The 17,763-nt window shown below is 37.2% G+C and overlaps 1 protein-coding gene across 3 annotated transcripts; it reads right to left on the bottom strand.

The window, feature by feature from the left end:
• Positions 1-6,172: 6,172 nt before the first annotated feature.
• On the bottom strand, positions 6,173-17,544 carry LOC135619365 (calmodulin-binding transcription activator 2-like). Of its 3 annotated transcripts, none has more exons than XM_065121299.1 (9): positions 17,186-17,544; positions 14,816-14,935; positions 14,187-14,302; positions 13,577-13,665; positions 9,151-9,193; positions 7,659-7,833; positions 7,424-7,590; positions 7,027-7,328; positions 6,173-6,567 (listed from the first exon to the last, which is right to left on the bottom strand). In XM_065121299.1, the coding sequence occupies exons 1-7, from the start codon at positions 17,223-17,225 to the stop codon at positions 7,475-7,477; spliced, it is 699 nt and encodes a 232-aa protein (XP_064977371.1). In that variant the 5' UTR covers positions 17,226-17,544; the 3' UTR covers positions 6,173-6,567; positions 7,027-7,328; positions 7,424-7,474. The 3 variants fall into 3 exon arrangements, with proteins under 3 accessions (XP_064977371.1, XP_064977372.1, XP_064977373.1); XM_065121300.1 differs by having other exon boundaries at positions 6,173-6,503; XM_065121301.1 differs by having other exon boundaries at positions 7,424-7,569.
• Positions 17,545-17,763: the final 219 nt, after the last annotated feature.

Below are 17,763 nucleotides of genomic sequence, written 5' to 3'. Positions count from 1 at the left end.
GGGGAGTTTTGTTTCAACTCCATCATCAATTGGTTGTCATCATCAAAAAGGGGGAGATTGTTGAATCTCGAAGTTTGATGATGAAATCAATTGATGAGTTTATGATCTAATCTATGTTTTGAGTGACGTAGTACTAACTTCGATCAGAAGAGTCAAATTGATTAAAGCAAGAGGAATTGGACGTATGGCCAGAGTGGAACATGTCAGAAGATTGGACATCAAGCTAGAGGATCCGTCGATGTATCGGTAGAAGGCTTTATGTCATGAGTTCAGGCATCAGGCTAGAAGGATCGGACATTGCGCCAAGGAGATCGAATATTATGGAGGTTAACATGCTGATTAAGTAATACACTATAAGAGAGGACGATGCGTCAAAAGGATTAGATAAAGCATCGAATGAACCAATGATATGCCGAACAACATATGATTCATGCTTGTAATTATGTGTCTAGATCGAATTAGTTAGGTTTAATTGAGTTGATTTTAGATGTAATCATATCAACTTAATTAGGGGCCAATTGGGCCTGAATCAAGGTTGAACTAAGCCTATTATTTGGCCCATTCAATGTCCTATAGTAGGGTCTAATGGTGGTACCGCCCAGACACAGTCTTCAAGACTGTGCCAGGTGGTGGTACCATCAAACTAGGTGGTGGTACCACCCAATATTAGTGTGTCAAGTGGTGATACCATCAGACTAAGCAGTGGTACTATCGAGTGTCAGATTGGCAGGTGGTAGTATTGCCTAGTATTGGCAGTGGTACCGCTAGTACTCAGAAAACTTGGGGATTTGAATTTTGGCTCCAAGTTTTGAAGTCATTTGCGGTCTATAAATACCCCACAAATTTTTGCTTGGAACACATATGAAAGTAGAATAAAAACTCTATGATTCTAAGGTTGTAATCTCTTAAAGTGTAGAGTCCCTCCTCCTAGAGCTAAGTGATAGTCCTAAGGGAGGTGTGTGAGGGAACACTTATAAAAGAGGGGTGTAAAGGTTCTATCTTGAACCTATGAAAAGGAGAAAGAGTGTAAGGGTAGTTAATCTTCGCTTATTAGAAAGAAGATCGGTAGTAGAAGCCGGTGGCCTTGAGTGAAGAGGAATTGGGAGTGGACGTAGGTCATGACAACTGAACCACTATAAATCCGACATACTCAATTTGCATTTTGGTTCTGCTTTTCATTCCCATATTGCAAACTGATTTACTTACTTACTACTTTCAGTATGCTTATGAATGCACTTTTAAGTTAAACCTATCTTTCCTATACAAGCTTTATCGAATGATATTTTCGAATTAACGTAATTTTTCATAAGCACTAATTCACCCCCCTCTCTTAGTGTCAATTTTAGTTCTAACATGAACCTCTACTCATCACAATACCTACCATATCTGTGTGACTCTCTAGGCCCAATATCAAGCTGGCCATGAGTTATACCTGTCAGACCTCCTTTTGGCTCAATGAATTATTATCTCCATAATAATTCGCTTGACTCATCGACTAAGTACATACTAGGCCATTACGTTGTAGTCCCCAAATGATACAGGAGAATCCAATCTATTGGATCTGTTTATCCTCAGTTATTGTATATATATAGTCCCTCATCTATCAAATATCCCAAAGACCGTATTATAGGCATGGTGCTATCAAGCTCATATGGTTTCTACTTGAGTCTCGCTCTAAACAAATTCTCCCGAAAAACTCTTTCTCTCTCAATCCAAATGACCTTGGCTAGGGATTTGTATGAGCAAGAACATATAGGATATTCCTCTTATGACACTAAGAGTGGATAATCCTCTATCGATACTCAATAGGCCTCGTAAGATTAGCTACCACTCCCAATGGTCAACTGTGCTAAATCTAGAACTTCTAAGCCTATAAATTTGATATCAAAGAGTAGAGTACTCATATATGGCATCCTTAGTATCTCAAGTCTAAGGACCAGATATACCACTAGGATGATAGAATCATTATCTGATAATGAGGTATTATCAATCATCTAGCATTCCGTTAGCGGATCGATTAGTGAACTCATTCTCCAATGAGTAGCTATACTATATCCCTTGTTGTTGAATCTCAAATTTTGATGATGAAATCAATTAATGAATTTGTGATCTAATTTTCATTTTGAGTGACGCTAGACTAGCTTCGATCAAGTAGAGGCAAATTGATTGAAGTAGGAGGAATCGGATGTTGGGTCAGAGTTGAACATGTTAGAGGATTGGTCAACGTACCGGCAAAAAGGCTTCGTGCCATGAGTTCAAGCATCGGGCTGGAAGAATTAGACTTTGCACCAAGGAGATCGGATATTATAGAAAGTCAACATGCTGATTGGACAATACGTCAAAGGAGAGAACGATGCGCCGAATGATCAAACGAAGCACCAAAAGAACCAATGACATACCAAATTACATATAATTCATTCTTTGTAATAATTTATCTAGATCAAATTAGTTTAGAGTTCTAATTACGTTGGTTTGAATATAATTAGGTCAACTCAATTTGGGACCAATTGGGCCTAAGATTGGGCTATTTTGAGCCAAGAGAAAGGCTCATTAAATGACTCAATAATTGGGTTAGGCGGTGGCACCGTTGGTCCAAGCAGTGGTACCACCGGTCCAAGCGATGGAACCACTAGTGACTTAGTCTTCAAGACACAGTCTTCGAGATTGTGTTAGGCGGTGGTATCGCTAGATTGGGCGGTGGTACCGCTAGTACCCCGAAATTTCTAGGATTTAAATTTTGGCTCTAATTTTTGAAGCCATTTGGGATCTATAAATACCTCAATCTTTCCTACTTAAGAAAGAAAGAAAGTAGAATAAAACTCTGTGATTCTAAAGGTGTAAACTCTTGTAAAGTATAGAGTCCCTCCTCCTAAAGTTTAGAGATTATTGTAAGAGAGAGTGTAAAGAAAACTTTATAAAAAGTGAGTGTAAAGGTTCTCTCCTGAGCTTGTCAAAAGGAGAAAAGAGTTGTAAGAGGGTAGTTGGTCTTCACCCATTGAAGGAAGACCATTAGTAGGCACTGATGGCCTCAACGGAGGAGGAATCGGGAGTGGACTATCACGCACTTAGTTGATTTTTCCTAAGTCGTACGGCACTCTTGCATGTCTATCCGCAAAGGTCAGTATTCCCGAAACCTCCTATGGTCCCTTAGGACCTACAAAAGAGAAAATGGGTTAGAGAAAGCATCTCACTTGGGATCGACAAGCAATCATTTCAGTAAACACTTCATAGCTAATGCAAATTATAAATAGATTTATTAGGACTCTAGCTAGGAGAGTCCTAATTGAATTTTATTGAAAGGGGTGTTCATGTAAAACCTACCTAGCCAACCCCTATTAAAGAGGTGAAGAGGCCTGCTAGGGCTAGGGTAAGTTGGGAGGTTGCTTCTTAGAGTAGGAGTATTATTAGGAGTTGATTAGAAGTAGGAGTCTTGAGTAGGAGTCCTATTAGGAGTTAGGGTTTAGAAGCCCTATAAATAGTCATGTATTTATCCTCTTTTGATAAGCAATAGATGAATCTTCTTAGTAGCTTTTGAGTAGCAACTTGGAGGAAGGAACCCCTATAGAGTTCCAAGGAGGCCAATCCCCAAAAGAGATCAACCCCAAGCTTCGAATCTACTAGGGTTCTAACACTTGGTATCATAGCAGTGTTCTTGGCATCTCGCTGCCCTTTCATGGCCATCCATTAGCCCTCCATAGCTACCCAAAGCAATTCCTACAATTGCTTAAAAGATCATTGCCAAATTCTGCCATCATCTCCACCATCGTGGATCATCCTTTGATCTCCTCGTGAATTACAATAGGTTCTGGTTTCCTACCTTTCTACTACTGCAGTTTAGTTATCCTTATTCAAAAATCTAAAAAATTCATTCTTATATTACTGCATAAACTTTTCATCATAAAGTTTTTATCTCTATGACGAAAGATGCACTGCAGAATTATAACCGCATAACACAATTTGTTTGATCTTGCTACTACTTTTTTTCTATCCAAATCTCTACGAAATTTTTTTGATAGCTTTGATACTCCCTAATAGCATATTTCCCTTTGGTTTTGTCAAAAATTTTCTAATATAAACTACTAATCTTTTACATCTAATCTGCTAGATACACTATAGAATTCCAACTACATAGCACAGTTTGTTTGATCTTGCTACTGCATTTTTTCTGTCCAAATCTCAATGAAATTTTTACGACAGCTTTGAACTTCCTAATAGTAGATTTCTCTTTGATTTTGTCAAAAAATTCTCAAAATAAACTACTGATCTTTTACATCTAAACTACTACACTTTAGACGTAAAATTCTACTGTAGTATATTTTCGTGATCCTCAATTTTTCTGAACCTTCCACCACCTCATGCCATTAACCCATCAACAAAAAAAAAGATAGGAACATCTCTGATCTATAGGAATATGCTATGGCTTCTCAAAATCCAATTGATGCCAAATTTGAAGCATGGGAATCTCAGATTGAAATGCGGCTTGAATCGCGCTTCGAGGACAAATTGTGTGCTTTGTTTGCAGAATTCAGAATTGGACAACCGCCGAGTCCAACCAAATTTCAGCAAGGAGAGAGTTCAGAGAGGTCTCCAGAGAAGGAGGGACAAGCCTTGGACATGCTTCAGCCACGCATGAGGGTGAGCTTCCTACAATGGAAAGAAGGAAATTCGACTGGGTGGATTTCGCGCGCCGAACGTTACTTTCACTACTACCGAATGTCGGATGATGCTATGGTGGAAATTGCTATCATCCACCTTGAAGGAGATGCTATTCAATGGTACAATTGGCTATAACATAATCATGGGACTCTAACACAGAATCAATTTAAGAACGCACTGATGAATCATTTCGGACCTACGGAGTATGAAAATATCAATGGCCAACTCGCAAAGATTCGACAAACCTCTATGATTCAAGAGTACCAAACCAGGTTTGAGAAGCTATCCTACCTTGCTCATGATTGGACTGACTATCAATTGTTATGAATATTTATCAAAGGACTCAAGCTAGAGATAAAAGGGGTGGTTAAGGCGCGGTAGCCCCGTATCGTGACAGTTGCGATTTCTTTTACCCGAATACAAGAAGAATGGCTCAACCAAGATGCTCAAAGGATGAGAACCTCTTAGGCTCAAGGCATATAAATATACCCCAATCTTTCCTGCTTAAGAAAGAAAAAAAGTAGAATAAAATTATGTGATTCTAAAGTTATAAACCCTTGTAAAGTGTAGAGGTGATACGGGCCGACCACCGGGAGCAGTGGCCCTCTTACAATTAAGTCGACTTGTGCTCCCCTTTGGTCGGCTCCTAAGGGCAACAACCTTCCGACTCAACCTTGACAACTGCTAAGACTAGTAGGCAACGTAGGGGGTCATATGGGTCGATCATCCATATGAATGCACCATAGAATGACGTACCGATCAATACCCGTCAATTCATCCCCCTCCATCGACTTCCCAAGTATAAAAACTAATCCTTGATGCCTGAATAAGGACCGGACCCCCACACTCTAAACCCCTTTTTCATTACTCTATAGAGAGTTAACTTTACCATCAAAGGGGTCAAGTTAAGAAATCTCCTGACATTGACCTCTTGTGCAAGGTCCCTGATGAAGTCAAGGCATACTTCAACACACCCCCAAAATCCCAAGTCGGCCAAGTCCCACCTCAATCTGACTCGAAAGCAACCTTGGACTCTCAACCAACACCTCGAGATCGCTTCAACCGGACCTTCCCCAACTCCAACCACCTCACCTAATTGGCACGAGAGTTGTCAGGACAACCTTGTGCCTTCGGGATGAAATCAAGTCATGCCGCTGATCAACCGGACCTTCCCCAACTCCAACCACCTCACCTAATTGGCACGAGAGTTGTCAGGACAACCTTGTGCCTTCGGGATGAAATCAAGTCATGCCGCTGATTCACAGTCAACGACATCAACACAACAATAGAAGACAAGTTTTGTTATTTTATAAAATAAAATAAAATCATTTTCTCTCAAATGGACAAATAAGAGAAGTGTGACATCGCTGGAGTTTGTAAGTATATATATAATGGTGCATTAAAAAAATGATTGCAGGGGCATGCTTTGGCAAACAAGCACATCTTTTGACAATAAGGCAAAAAAAAAAGAAGCCTCGACACCAGTTCGATCAGTTCACAAGTTAGAGCACCAGACTTGAACCAGCTCACAGTAGCATTTTACCATCAATCATGATTCAATGCACAAAAGGGTTGGTTCGGCCTACCAATTTCACAAGCCAATTATTGGCTTGGCTTGGTCTACAGGGAAGCCTTATTGGCTTCCTGCGACTAAAACCCTCCCTATGTTTACAAATACAAATAATCACTTTCTGATATGCCAAGGTGATGCTGCAGCAGCGAAAGCAACCTCCTGCCGTTGATGAATCTGAACCAGGAGTGTATGTGCAATCCAAGCATCACAGGTTGACCCATGTTTCCTTCGGTTTGTCCGTGCCCTCAGATCCATATTGTTTCAGGCTACCATCCTGAAAATATTTGTAAGCATTAACCGTGGAGGCTAACCCATGATATTGAGGAAACCATAGAAATCTGCAAAGAGGAACATTTCTAAGTGAGATAAATCATTTCTTGGCTAAAGCTTACCCAACTAAAATTCAACTTTTCAAATCCTATGCAAAGAGAATTGCTTGATGATGAAATTTCCATATATATCAAGAAATTTGCAAGATTTCCATGTCAGATCTATCATTATGCAAGCAGTAGGAAAGATTAGCTTCCATGGAATAACTGCTGATTTCTTTCACAAGGAATGGCAATGGACAAATCACATTTAGTTCAGCATGTTAATTAATCAAGTCAAAACAACATACATTTAAATTATGACACATAGGAGTGCCAATACAACACATTGTAGTTACCATACAGGTTAATCACCTAATTTCTTAAAATTAAATGACATAAATTTGGGAAGCACATCCTCAATTATTCTGAGACCAAATAACTAGAAATGGAGTATAAGGAGGTAGCACAAATGAACATTGATAGTACCTGCCAAGCTATTGTTTCTTGGAAACTAGTTATGTTTGCCCCAGCACTGAGGTCATCATCATATCCTCAAGAACGAAGGATTCAAGTCTAGGATTGTCCATAGTGGCAGCCTGTGCAAAGACAACTGAAGACTGGAAAGATGGTGTCCGGAAGCCCGCTGTACAATGTTCCAGAACCTGATCCCAAGATGTTAGATCAAACTGTATTTTGACCACTAAATCCAATGCCTAATTCATCTACAACAAAAGTTGTATTATCTTGAGCACCCAAATTATCTTCTGTACCTTGTATTCCAAGAATACCTGGAAGACATTGGGCACCAAATATTTAAATCAGTAAACCATGAAAACATTTCAGTTCCAAGGCCAAATAGATTGATGCACAATGCATTTCTCACATGACTATTATGGAACTTTATCACAGGGGCTCAAGAGGCTAACACCCATCATTATTCAATCATCATGCTGCCACATCTCAATGAAAGAGTGGTATCTGGAACTTGTTTGATGAATATATGCTGCATCAAATTTCTCTTTATATATGCTGAAACACAAGTTGCATGATCTGAAAACGAATTAGTGAATAGTAATGTGTAATATGATGCATAATAGATTATATAATGAGAACTGCACCTGATTCAGCATCTTCATATTCTGAAATGTGTGCACTACTGGAGCTATCAGCACCCATGAGCTGTGAAGGTGGCTGACTCTGAGTTGTTGCAGAAAAAGAAGTGACAGGACTATCCATTTGGATAACTTGCACAACTTCTTCAACATCTCTAGCACGGCTGAGACTTGGTTTGTCCTGAAGCAAATTGCAGTTAAGCAAATGATGGTCAATTCCTATGACAATGTTACCATTGTGGGGATTCAACAGTGTCGAATCTAAAAGCAGGACTAATGCATCTGAGAACATTGGGGATTCTGTTTGTCACTTTGTTCTATGATGGCCCATTTCACCCTTCCAATGGGGCTCCATGAACAGGCTACACACTAAAAGATCCCGCTAGTAAAATTGTTGCTGTGAGCTGTTCAAGACCTCTGCAAGCTGATGGTCTGGCCATCGTTGAAGGGCTAACCCTTGCAAAACATGAAGATACCCAGGTATCTGAGCGATATTTATAGAGATTTTGCACTTGGTCAGAGAGGTCAACATGATTAGCTTTAGACACCTGAATAGGGAGGAGAATGGGCCCATTCTGTTGCTTCTGTGGGCTGCTCCAACTCTTGCAAGTCATGGGGAGAGGATTTTGATCCCGCTACCTACCTCAATACTCTAGTTGCTTCTGCTTTTGTTAATCTCAATAGATAAATCATTTTTCTTTGAAGAAACAAGATAGTAAACCAGAAGTTTCAGGAATTGGTCAATTTGAATTGATGGCCCTCTTGGGTGTTTGGGTGTGAAAACTCACCTTCAGGATGTCAACATTGGTTCACATTCACGGATCTCTTCATATCCAAGTCTAATAGCAGATACGAATTCCAATAGACTCAAAAAAATATACACAGTTATGGTCAGTTACAAAGGTAATTCTGGCTAGTCCTGGGCAATCATAGTCAAAGTTGGTGGAATTTACCCAATCTAGTCCATCTGAACAGGCCTGTTAGGATCGTTTGGACCAAAAACATACTGGTTCTGTTTATTGTTTGATAGAAAGCTAATGTTCCACGTATCCACAATCCAATTGTTTATTCACAGAAAATTGTTCAAGAAATACATCATTTAATGAGAATGTCTTGCATGGTGTTCCTAAATTCTTGGGGCATGCTCATAACATTCCATCTGTTGCCCCACATCAAAATGATCAAAAAGTATTGGTCTTTAAACAAAATTACAGGGAGGAACAAAGACTGTCAAATATATATTATGGAAGTGAAAATGAAGCAAAGTCATACAATCAATTCGATACAAGTCATTTTTATATAATAACATGAGATAAACAATAGGAAAATAACACTCAACATTTGTGACATTCATGATAGGGTAAGAACCACTGAAGTAGCATCATATATACTAACTGCCGCAGGGAACAAACAAGATAAATTAAGCTAACTCCATTATAGAATGCTAAAGATAAATGAGATCAAATACGATTACTCAAAGAGCAAACTGAATTGCAACCTTGACTTCACGATAATGTACAAGAACAATGTTCATGAGACCCCTGCAACAGTAGATAGATAAATGATTATAGTCAATGATCTAAAGGCACAATAATATTCAAAATATATATGATCATGTGAACCAATTAACTTGCAATTATGTACATATATATTGCATACAACATAAAAAACAATGATAGATAATCAAAGTTAAGAAGTAATGTTTCTTTTTTTACAATGGCGCTAATTGTGTACTTTTCAAATGAAACTAACTTCATCATTTAACAAATATAAAGTTTCAATGCTTATGTTGTTGCTTCTTTCTTTTGTAATCTTCTCTTAACCCATAAGACAATTAAACTATCATGAAAAAACTAATGGATAAGAAATGACTATATGCAGCAATAAGCTAAACCTCAAATACATGGAACATTACAACTCGTTGATGTTGTTGTACTAATAAAATAATAATTATGCCTAAATGCCAGGAATCTGATTTTCTCTCCACTAACCCTTGAGGGAACTAGACAGTTTGTTTTTTTTTACCACAATATCAGCACCCAAGAAACAAGAGAAAAGTCAATTTCATTACAAAGTATGCAAAATATGATGGCTAATTCATCATAGATAGAAAAAGACATTCAATAGTTTCATGGAAACTTTACACATTCTCGATCCTAATTCTTGAGAAAACTTTGCTACATGCCCATGTCCATGGAGAAGATTTGTAATGGTCACATATCACACTTATCACTAAAGTTTCTCAGTTCACAGTATTGTACCTACATGCCATACGTTGCCTTGAATCATAATTACCAAGACAACCTATATATGGCAATTTCAATTGTTCAAAGCATGGTACAAGATATAATAAAAGATAATATTATCAGTTTTGGTTTTGTCCCAGACCTTAAAATTGGTTTTCCGTTTGGGTGGTCCGGTCCAACCCAATAGAAAATTAAAAAAAGAAATTTAAAACAGTACACAAGCCCTCTTCTCAAGGGGAGCATGTAACTAACGCTGCTCCCATTCACTGCTGCCATCCGATGCAACTGTCGCTGCCTTTCGTCGCCGCCTACCTCTCTGATACACTTCATCTCCTCTGCCACCACTTCCTCTCCTTTTTCTTCCTTCACTGCCTCCTCTTCTTCCTTCCTCTTCCTCTTTCTTTTTCCTCCTCTTCCTCCACCGTGCCTTCCTCTATTCCTCCTCTGCCTCCACAACACCTTCCTCTTCTCCTTCTTCATCTTCATAACACTAGTACCTATCGGTGTATCATGTGTTGTATGTTAGGACCGGAGCAGCACTAAGAGGGGGGGGTGAATTAGTGCAACGGTAAAGTATGATAAACTTTCAACGATTTAAACACTTTCGGAAACTCCGTACGATAAAAGTAACGTTTCGTTTGAAACCGTTTCGATTGCGTTTTAACTTGAAGGCAGTAAGCTATTGAAGGGGTTTGTAGTAAGGTAATAGCAGGAAGTAAATGCAAACCAGAGAAGACGGTAGTTTATAGTGGTTCGGTCAATCGTGACCTACATCCACTCCTCTGATTCCTCTTCCGTCGAGGCCACCGGCATCCACTAATGATCTTCCTTTACTAGGCGAAGATCAACCTCCTTCTTACACCCCTCTTACAACCTCTTACAAGTGGTTCACCCTTTTACAAAGATTTCAATGAAAAGAAAGGAGGTGAACACTCAAGCTATTGAAAACAAGACTTTTCCTAAAGATTTTCTCAACTTCTAGCTTCTCAAAAGGTTGTTATCTCAGCTGAGATTTGAGGGGTATTTATAGGCCTCAAGAGGATTCAAATTTGGGCTCCAAAATTTGAATTCTCTTTGGTTCCCGATGCTGGCGGTGCCACCGCCTGTCAGTTTCTGACACTGACAGTGGACTGGCGGTGCCACCGCCTAGGCCAATTCAGCTCACTGGTTGGGCTCGAAACTTGGCCCAAACCAATCCGAACTTGGGCCCTATTGGCTCCTACTTGGGTTATAGGATTAACACCTAATCCTAACCCTAATTAACGTGCTAACTACGAATTAAAAGACAAAGCTATTACAAAGTCCGTAAGTCAAGACTTCTTCCGGCGAGCTTCCGACGAACTTCCGACGATCTTCCGATAAACTCTCGAAAACCATTCTGCGGATTCCCGGCAAGCTCCTAGACTTCACGATTTGATCTTGGCGAGTTCCAACGAGCTTCTTCGGCAAGCTCCGATCTTTCTCGGCGAGTTCCGTGAACTTCCAACGAACCTTCTGGCCAGCTTCCGAAAAACCCTTCGGCAAGCTCCCTACTCATTCTCGGCTAGTTCCGGCAGCATTCCCGACGAACCTTCGGACTTCCGTCGAACTCTCGAACTCGCAACAAATCCTTCGCGCTTGACTCCGATACTTTATTTCGCTTTTTGTCTTCATCGTTATCGTAGTTAATCCTGCACACACAAGCCAAAACTCTACTCCGATCTAGACAATTATTACAAAGCGAATTGACATTCTGTTGCCCGACACGTCATTGGTTGGCGCTTCGTCCGATTCTTCGGCGCATCGTCCTCTCTTGCGGCTTGTTGCCCAATCGACGGTTGACCTCCGCAACCCTGATATCCTTGGCGAAATTCCGCTCTTGGCCCGATGCCCGACGTCCGAAGCCTTTTGCCATCCAATATCCTAATGTGATCTCCTTCGGCGCAACGTCAATTCCTCCTGCGTTAACTGTCTAATCCTGATCGAGTAGACCTGCATCACTCAAAATGCTTTTAAACATCTAAACATAATCAATTAGTTTCATAATCAAAATCCGAGATTCAACATTGTACTGGTACATACTGGTCAGTACAAGTCTAATATGCAATACAGCATTCCTTGAATAACTAGATATTAACAGTTGGGATTTGTCCCAGTCCTGAAATTTTTGTTTTCAGCACTTGCAGTAATTTGACATTCTGAATGAGCTTCAGCATATCCAACCAAAAAATTTCAAGGAAGTAGACAAAGAAACTAATAATACAGTTAAAATTAGTTAAGTTATATGTTGTTTGAGGACAAGCTCTTAGTTCTAAAGAAGACTATATGTGGCATTTATTGGTTCAAAATTGGAAAATATAAATATATAGACATAGAAGTATAAAGTACAGATATAGATTTAGATATTTAAAATAATGCAAGCACAAAGTTGTGTTTCATACAAACGCTATAAACATGAAGTCACAATTTTGTTATGTAAATTATTCATGGTATTCCTAAGGAATCCAAATAGCCAAAACATTATAACTTGGTACGGAACCAGTGTATTAGTAAAAATATAGATAAGTTAAGAAGTGTTTCACTTTCATAAACATGATATAATATATCACTAGTTTGGTTCAGATCAGGTGCTAAAAAAAATAAAATATGCCTCTCACATGTTATAGAAGTTGTAAAATTAACATTTAGAAGAAAAACCTCAACGATAATAAGTTCTGAAGATACAAGTCTATGGAAGCACACAAAACTAGCAAAAAAAACCAAAATTAATCAGTTTCAACTGAAACTGGCCGAGACAAACCAATACTTCAGCTTCAGGTGAAATTTCAAACCAAGGTTAAAAGGCTATAAAATAACTTATACACATTAAAAGAGAGAAAACGGGTGAAAAATCCGATTTGCTAATGTTGTCTTCTCTTCCTGCCTTGTTCTCTGTCTTTCACAAATCATCACTATGAATACATCATCATCACCAAACATATTTCCAGTTTTACAAATTATTTTTCTTTGGTCTAAATTTGTCACTAATTTCTGCTTTTTTTTTTAACTTCAAAATCAACTGCTTCAATAGGGCATCAATTGCTAGCTTAATTTCCTTTCCCTAATCCTATTTTTATATTTCATGAGAACATTATATATTACAACAAATAAAATCCAGAATGGACATGTTTACCACTAAGCTTTCAATTTCTAATAATTACTTTAGCCGTCTTTCATACCACACTACTCCTAAACCTTTTTTAAGTTGTTACTTATATGGAAAACACATATCATCATATTTTTCAAATTCAATCTTGAGATGAATAAAAATATATGTGCAAACGAATTGGCTAAATAAAATGAACAAACAGTAACGACCAACTTAAGCAGAGTTCTGCAATTAGAATTTCAATTGTAAGCAGTGTCATATTTAAATAATTCAGAAATATATTTCTAAGGAGAAACTAAAGGCAAGATTTTTTTTTTACAAGCTAAAGTGAAGTTCAGTCATATTCATCATGGATCCAACACATCACTTGCCTTAAAACAAGAATATAACCTATGTATATATATAAAAACTAAAACTTAATTACAAAAATACTTTCAGTCAAGAGAACATGGGTATGACAAAACTCAACCAAAGGTCAAGAAATCACATTGCTAAAGGCCCACAAAATCCAAATTCTGACCAATAAATTTTCAAAAAAAATTTAAACTCACCCTTCCAGCATCCAATAACTCCGTCTTTGAAAATTTTCATTCTCTTCACCATGGGCATAATAGCAATGAAGCATATCAACACTTCCAACCTGGAATCATAAAACTTCAATTTGGTTGGACTTTTAAATATTGACTTACTTTTTAAGTAACAGAATTTAAGAAGTTAAACAAAAATTGATTGACTTGGCAACTTGTAAGAGTAGTAATTTGCACTTAAAATTAAAACTTAACTAAAATAAAGTAAGTTTCAGAGAAACTTGCAAAGGAGCAAAGATCCTCTTAGTCCAAGGTTCATAAAACCGGATATACTTGTCCACTATTGGACAATAAATAAATTTTAAAAAAAGATAAAGTTTTGAAAAACTTGTGAAAGGCCACATCACCCTTGAAAATTTTTGAATGGGATTCATTCCACCTAAATAGTAGAATTCACGCATATACATCCATTTAAGTATATAAAGAGTCTGCTTGTCTATGGAACAATATGTTACAGAAAATATAATTCTAAACATTCGACCTTTGCACATTTTTAGTTAAATCATTAAAAAAATTTGTATCAACCACTCTATCAAAATAGTATGGAAAAAGTCCAATTCCATGTTTCAAATACCTTTAGCCTCTCGTGAGCTTCTTTCACAGTCTTCCCATCTTTTTTCTTTCTCCAGTTATGGCCATCCTTCCTGAAGTACCGTAACACCTTGCGATCAAATAGAAAAATAGATCCGCCTGAAGCAAAAGCATCACAAAATTATTCAACAGAGAAACTGTAGTAAAACAGAGCAGTCAAAGCTTAACATTTGAGTTAATTAAAACAATAACATCCATCTTCAACATATCAGACTTGCCCCAGAAACCATCGATGAGTTATATCATGATTCATGAATAGACAAAAATGATATGAGTACTTTGGAAGCAAGTTTATTTAACAAATGAATGCTTAATATAGAAGAATGCTTTAATAATAATTTTTGTACATAACTTGGGCATAGTTAGTTCCTTATTTTTGTACATAACAAATGAATGCTTAATATAGAAGCAAGTTTATTCATTTTTACATAATAATCAGAACATGTTTGTGTTTGTGAGTATATTGAACAAGTTCAAGACATAATGATTTACATAAACTAAAAAATTTAGTTAGGGTACTATTCAAAGCTACCACTAGGCATAAAGATTCATAAATAGAATTAACCAATTAGAAATAATTGAGACAGTGATAAAAGTTGCAGCATATCATACTCTGAGGTCTTCTTGGTGGCTCTGGAGCAATACGGAATTTCCTATAGTTTTGAAGTACTTCACAAATTTCAGCAGGGCGTAACCATCGATGTTGTGCTTCCACAAGTATCTGCTCAATATCTGTGTATTCATAATGAAATCATTTAATCAGAATAATAAAAAAGGAAAAAGAAAAATTAAAACAACTACAATTTTTGTGGTCACCAGAATGTAAAGCAGAAATTGAATATCAGGTTCCAGCCATGTACTGATCCTCTCTTCGATCAATATGATATGTCAATATTATATGATGATTGTTGTATACCACTGGACTATATTTCAGCATGTGTAAGGTATATTGCATACAAATAAGCAACCAGATTGGTTGCCAATATACCTCACTACATGAATTGCATGGCATGCCAATTTATTGAGCTAGAAATATTTAAGAGCACAGCTCGAATTTGATGCCAACTCAAAAAAGCAGAGCTGTATAAACCTTTAAGATAGATGTCATACAAGTGGTACCAAGAATGACTAATTACACTGTAATAAAAGAAAAAAATTAGGACCAAGCATAGAATACCTTCCGATAAGTACAGATGAGATATGGATAAGATACCAAGAAAGATATATTGTATTATAATATTTTGATCTTGAAAGGTTTCTAAAATGGTCATTTTAGCCATTCCGTACCTCCAAATATGTGAAAACCATAGATCCAATTACTGTTTTGTATAGCAAATATAAGTGGCTATTCATTACCAATAACTACTGCCCACAGGAACGAATATGTTCATGATATAATGATAAATCTAAAAAATAAAAGCAACAACAGATTCAGAAATCAGGATAACTCAAAGGGCAGTCATCCAATGTAAACTAGTTTGGTTAACTAGTTTTTTAAATAAAATTTTGAGACTATAAAAATTTTGTAATTATAGAGGAAGTAAGATTATGAGTCACACTATAAAAATTTGGGAAAGAGTGATTGAAAGTCGAATAACATCTGAAACAAATATCTCCATAAAACAATTTAGTTTTATGCCAAGAAGTCAATAGTTAAGATATTATTTATTAAAATAAAGGAAAATTATCAAGATAAAAAGAAAGATTTGCATATGGCTTTTATTAAATCGAAGACTTGTGGTGGGCTTTAGAATAAAAAGTATATCCACTAACTAATTGATGTTATAAAAGATATTTATAATATTGTAGTCAACAGTGTTAGAACCTAATGAGTTTCTTAGTATAGTGCTACATCAAAAATCCATATTAAAACCTTATCTATTCACATTGATAATGGACGAACTTTATATATTAGACCTCCATGGTGCATTTACTGATAGTAATGTTTTGATTGATGGAAGTTTAAATGATACTAAATTTTCATCCGAATTATAAAGACATACCTAGAAACTAAAGGTTTTTAATATAAGTAGTAACAAGACTGAATATAAGATATAATTTTAGTAATCCTAAGAGTAGAATTGAGAATATAGTTCAATTGAATGAATAAGAAGTTTTATTAAGTAAAAGTTTTAAATGTCTTTGATTGATTATTTAACAAAATGAAGAGATTGATAGAGATTCAGAATTATATTATTTATATGATGGTTAAAATGAAAAGGGGCATTAGAAGTTTTGTGTGATCACCAAGATCTTTTAGATTGGAAGAAAATTTCTATAAAATAGTTATTTTTAGGCAGTTGAGAATTAATATATACAAAAAATTTGTGTAGTTGTGATAAGAATGTTGAGGTCAAAATGTAGAATTATAAGAAAAATTAAAAAAAAATATTTTCATTCATGAACAATTAGGTACAGCGGAAAACCATTTAAGTTGTTAAAACATCAGTAGATATTGTATTTAGAAGTGAAATGATTACTTTCTTAATCACTCAATTACTCTGTTTGCAAATGATCACTGATCACTCATGTTGCTGTTTTCATTCAAGCATGATCAAATGTTTCACTGATCATTCATCTACTCATTTTGGCAAGATCTAATTGTATACTGCCTATCTGATCAGTCTCAAAAGTTAAACACAAAAAAGTAGTAACCACCATATAATTCCATGATGGTTCTTGTGAGCTCTAAGAGGCCCAATACCAAGAAAGAGAAAATACAAAAAAGAAAGCAAATGATTCTTCTTTTTCAAAACTGTCTCATGAGCCTACATGTAAATTCATTATCATATTATTCACACCAATCTAATCCCATGATGTATAGAACAGAATATCATCAAAGCATATAAAGCGACCGTGTCTCACGAATTAGACATAAAGGACTAAGATAATTAACTACCTAAACACCGACACCAATAAACGGGCGGACAGATACATTCATCGAACACCCAAAAGAGGGGAAAGCAAGAACGGAAGCCTCACCTAACGGAGGGGTCAATCCACCCCGCCTGCCGCCCGCCATGCTTCACCCCCGAACAGAAAATTCACCGAACCCCAACTCGCCCCTCAAAACCCTAGACCGCCGATCGACAAGATTCAAGACTCTAGACCCGAACAAAAAGAACCCCTGGCAAAAGCAAGAAGGGATCCGGTCTAATTCACGAATCTACAAAGCAGGGAACGAATCCGAGAGCCCTTCTGGTGCGGGTTTGCGATGAGGTCTTCAAGGAATCGATCTAGAGATTTGCTTCCGTTAAGAGAAGAGATTAATTGAGAGAAGACAGACGCTCGAGAGAGAGTAAATATTGGAAGAGACAGCTGAAATATTGAAAGAGACGGCCATTGACGAAGGCCGATTCGCAAGAGGTGCATTTAGTTACGATGGTTGTGCTTTGTTTGACCGAATTACCCCTAGGATGTTGATGGTATTACGGATTGCAAAAAACCGTCTCCCCACGCTCTGTCTACTACCCAGTGGCGAACCTTCCTTACAATTAGGCGTACCGTAGCCCTCACAGTGGGTCTCATGATATCACCGATGGGTACACGCGGGATTGGTT

This window comes from Musa acuminata, chromosome BXJ2-8 (assembly GCF_036884655.1).
Source record: "Musa acuminata AAA Group cultivar baxijiao chromosome BXJ2-8, Cavendish_Baxijiao_AAA, whole genome shotgun sequence".
Classification (NCBI taxonomy): Eukaryota; Viridiplantae; Streptophyta; class Magnoliopsida; order Zingiberales; family Musaceae; genus Musa; species Musa acuminata.
Note: the sequence above shows the minus strand (reverse complement) of the source record. Positions and strands in the feature narration are given on the sequence as shown.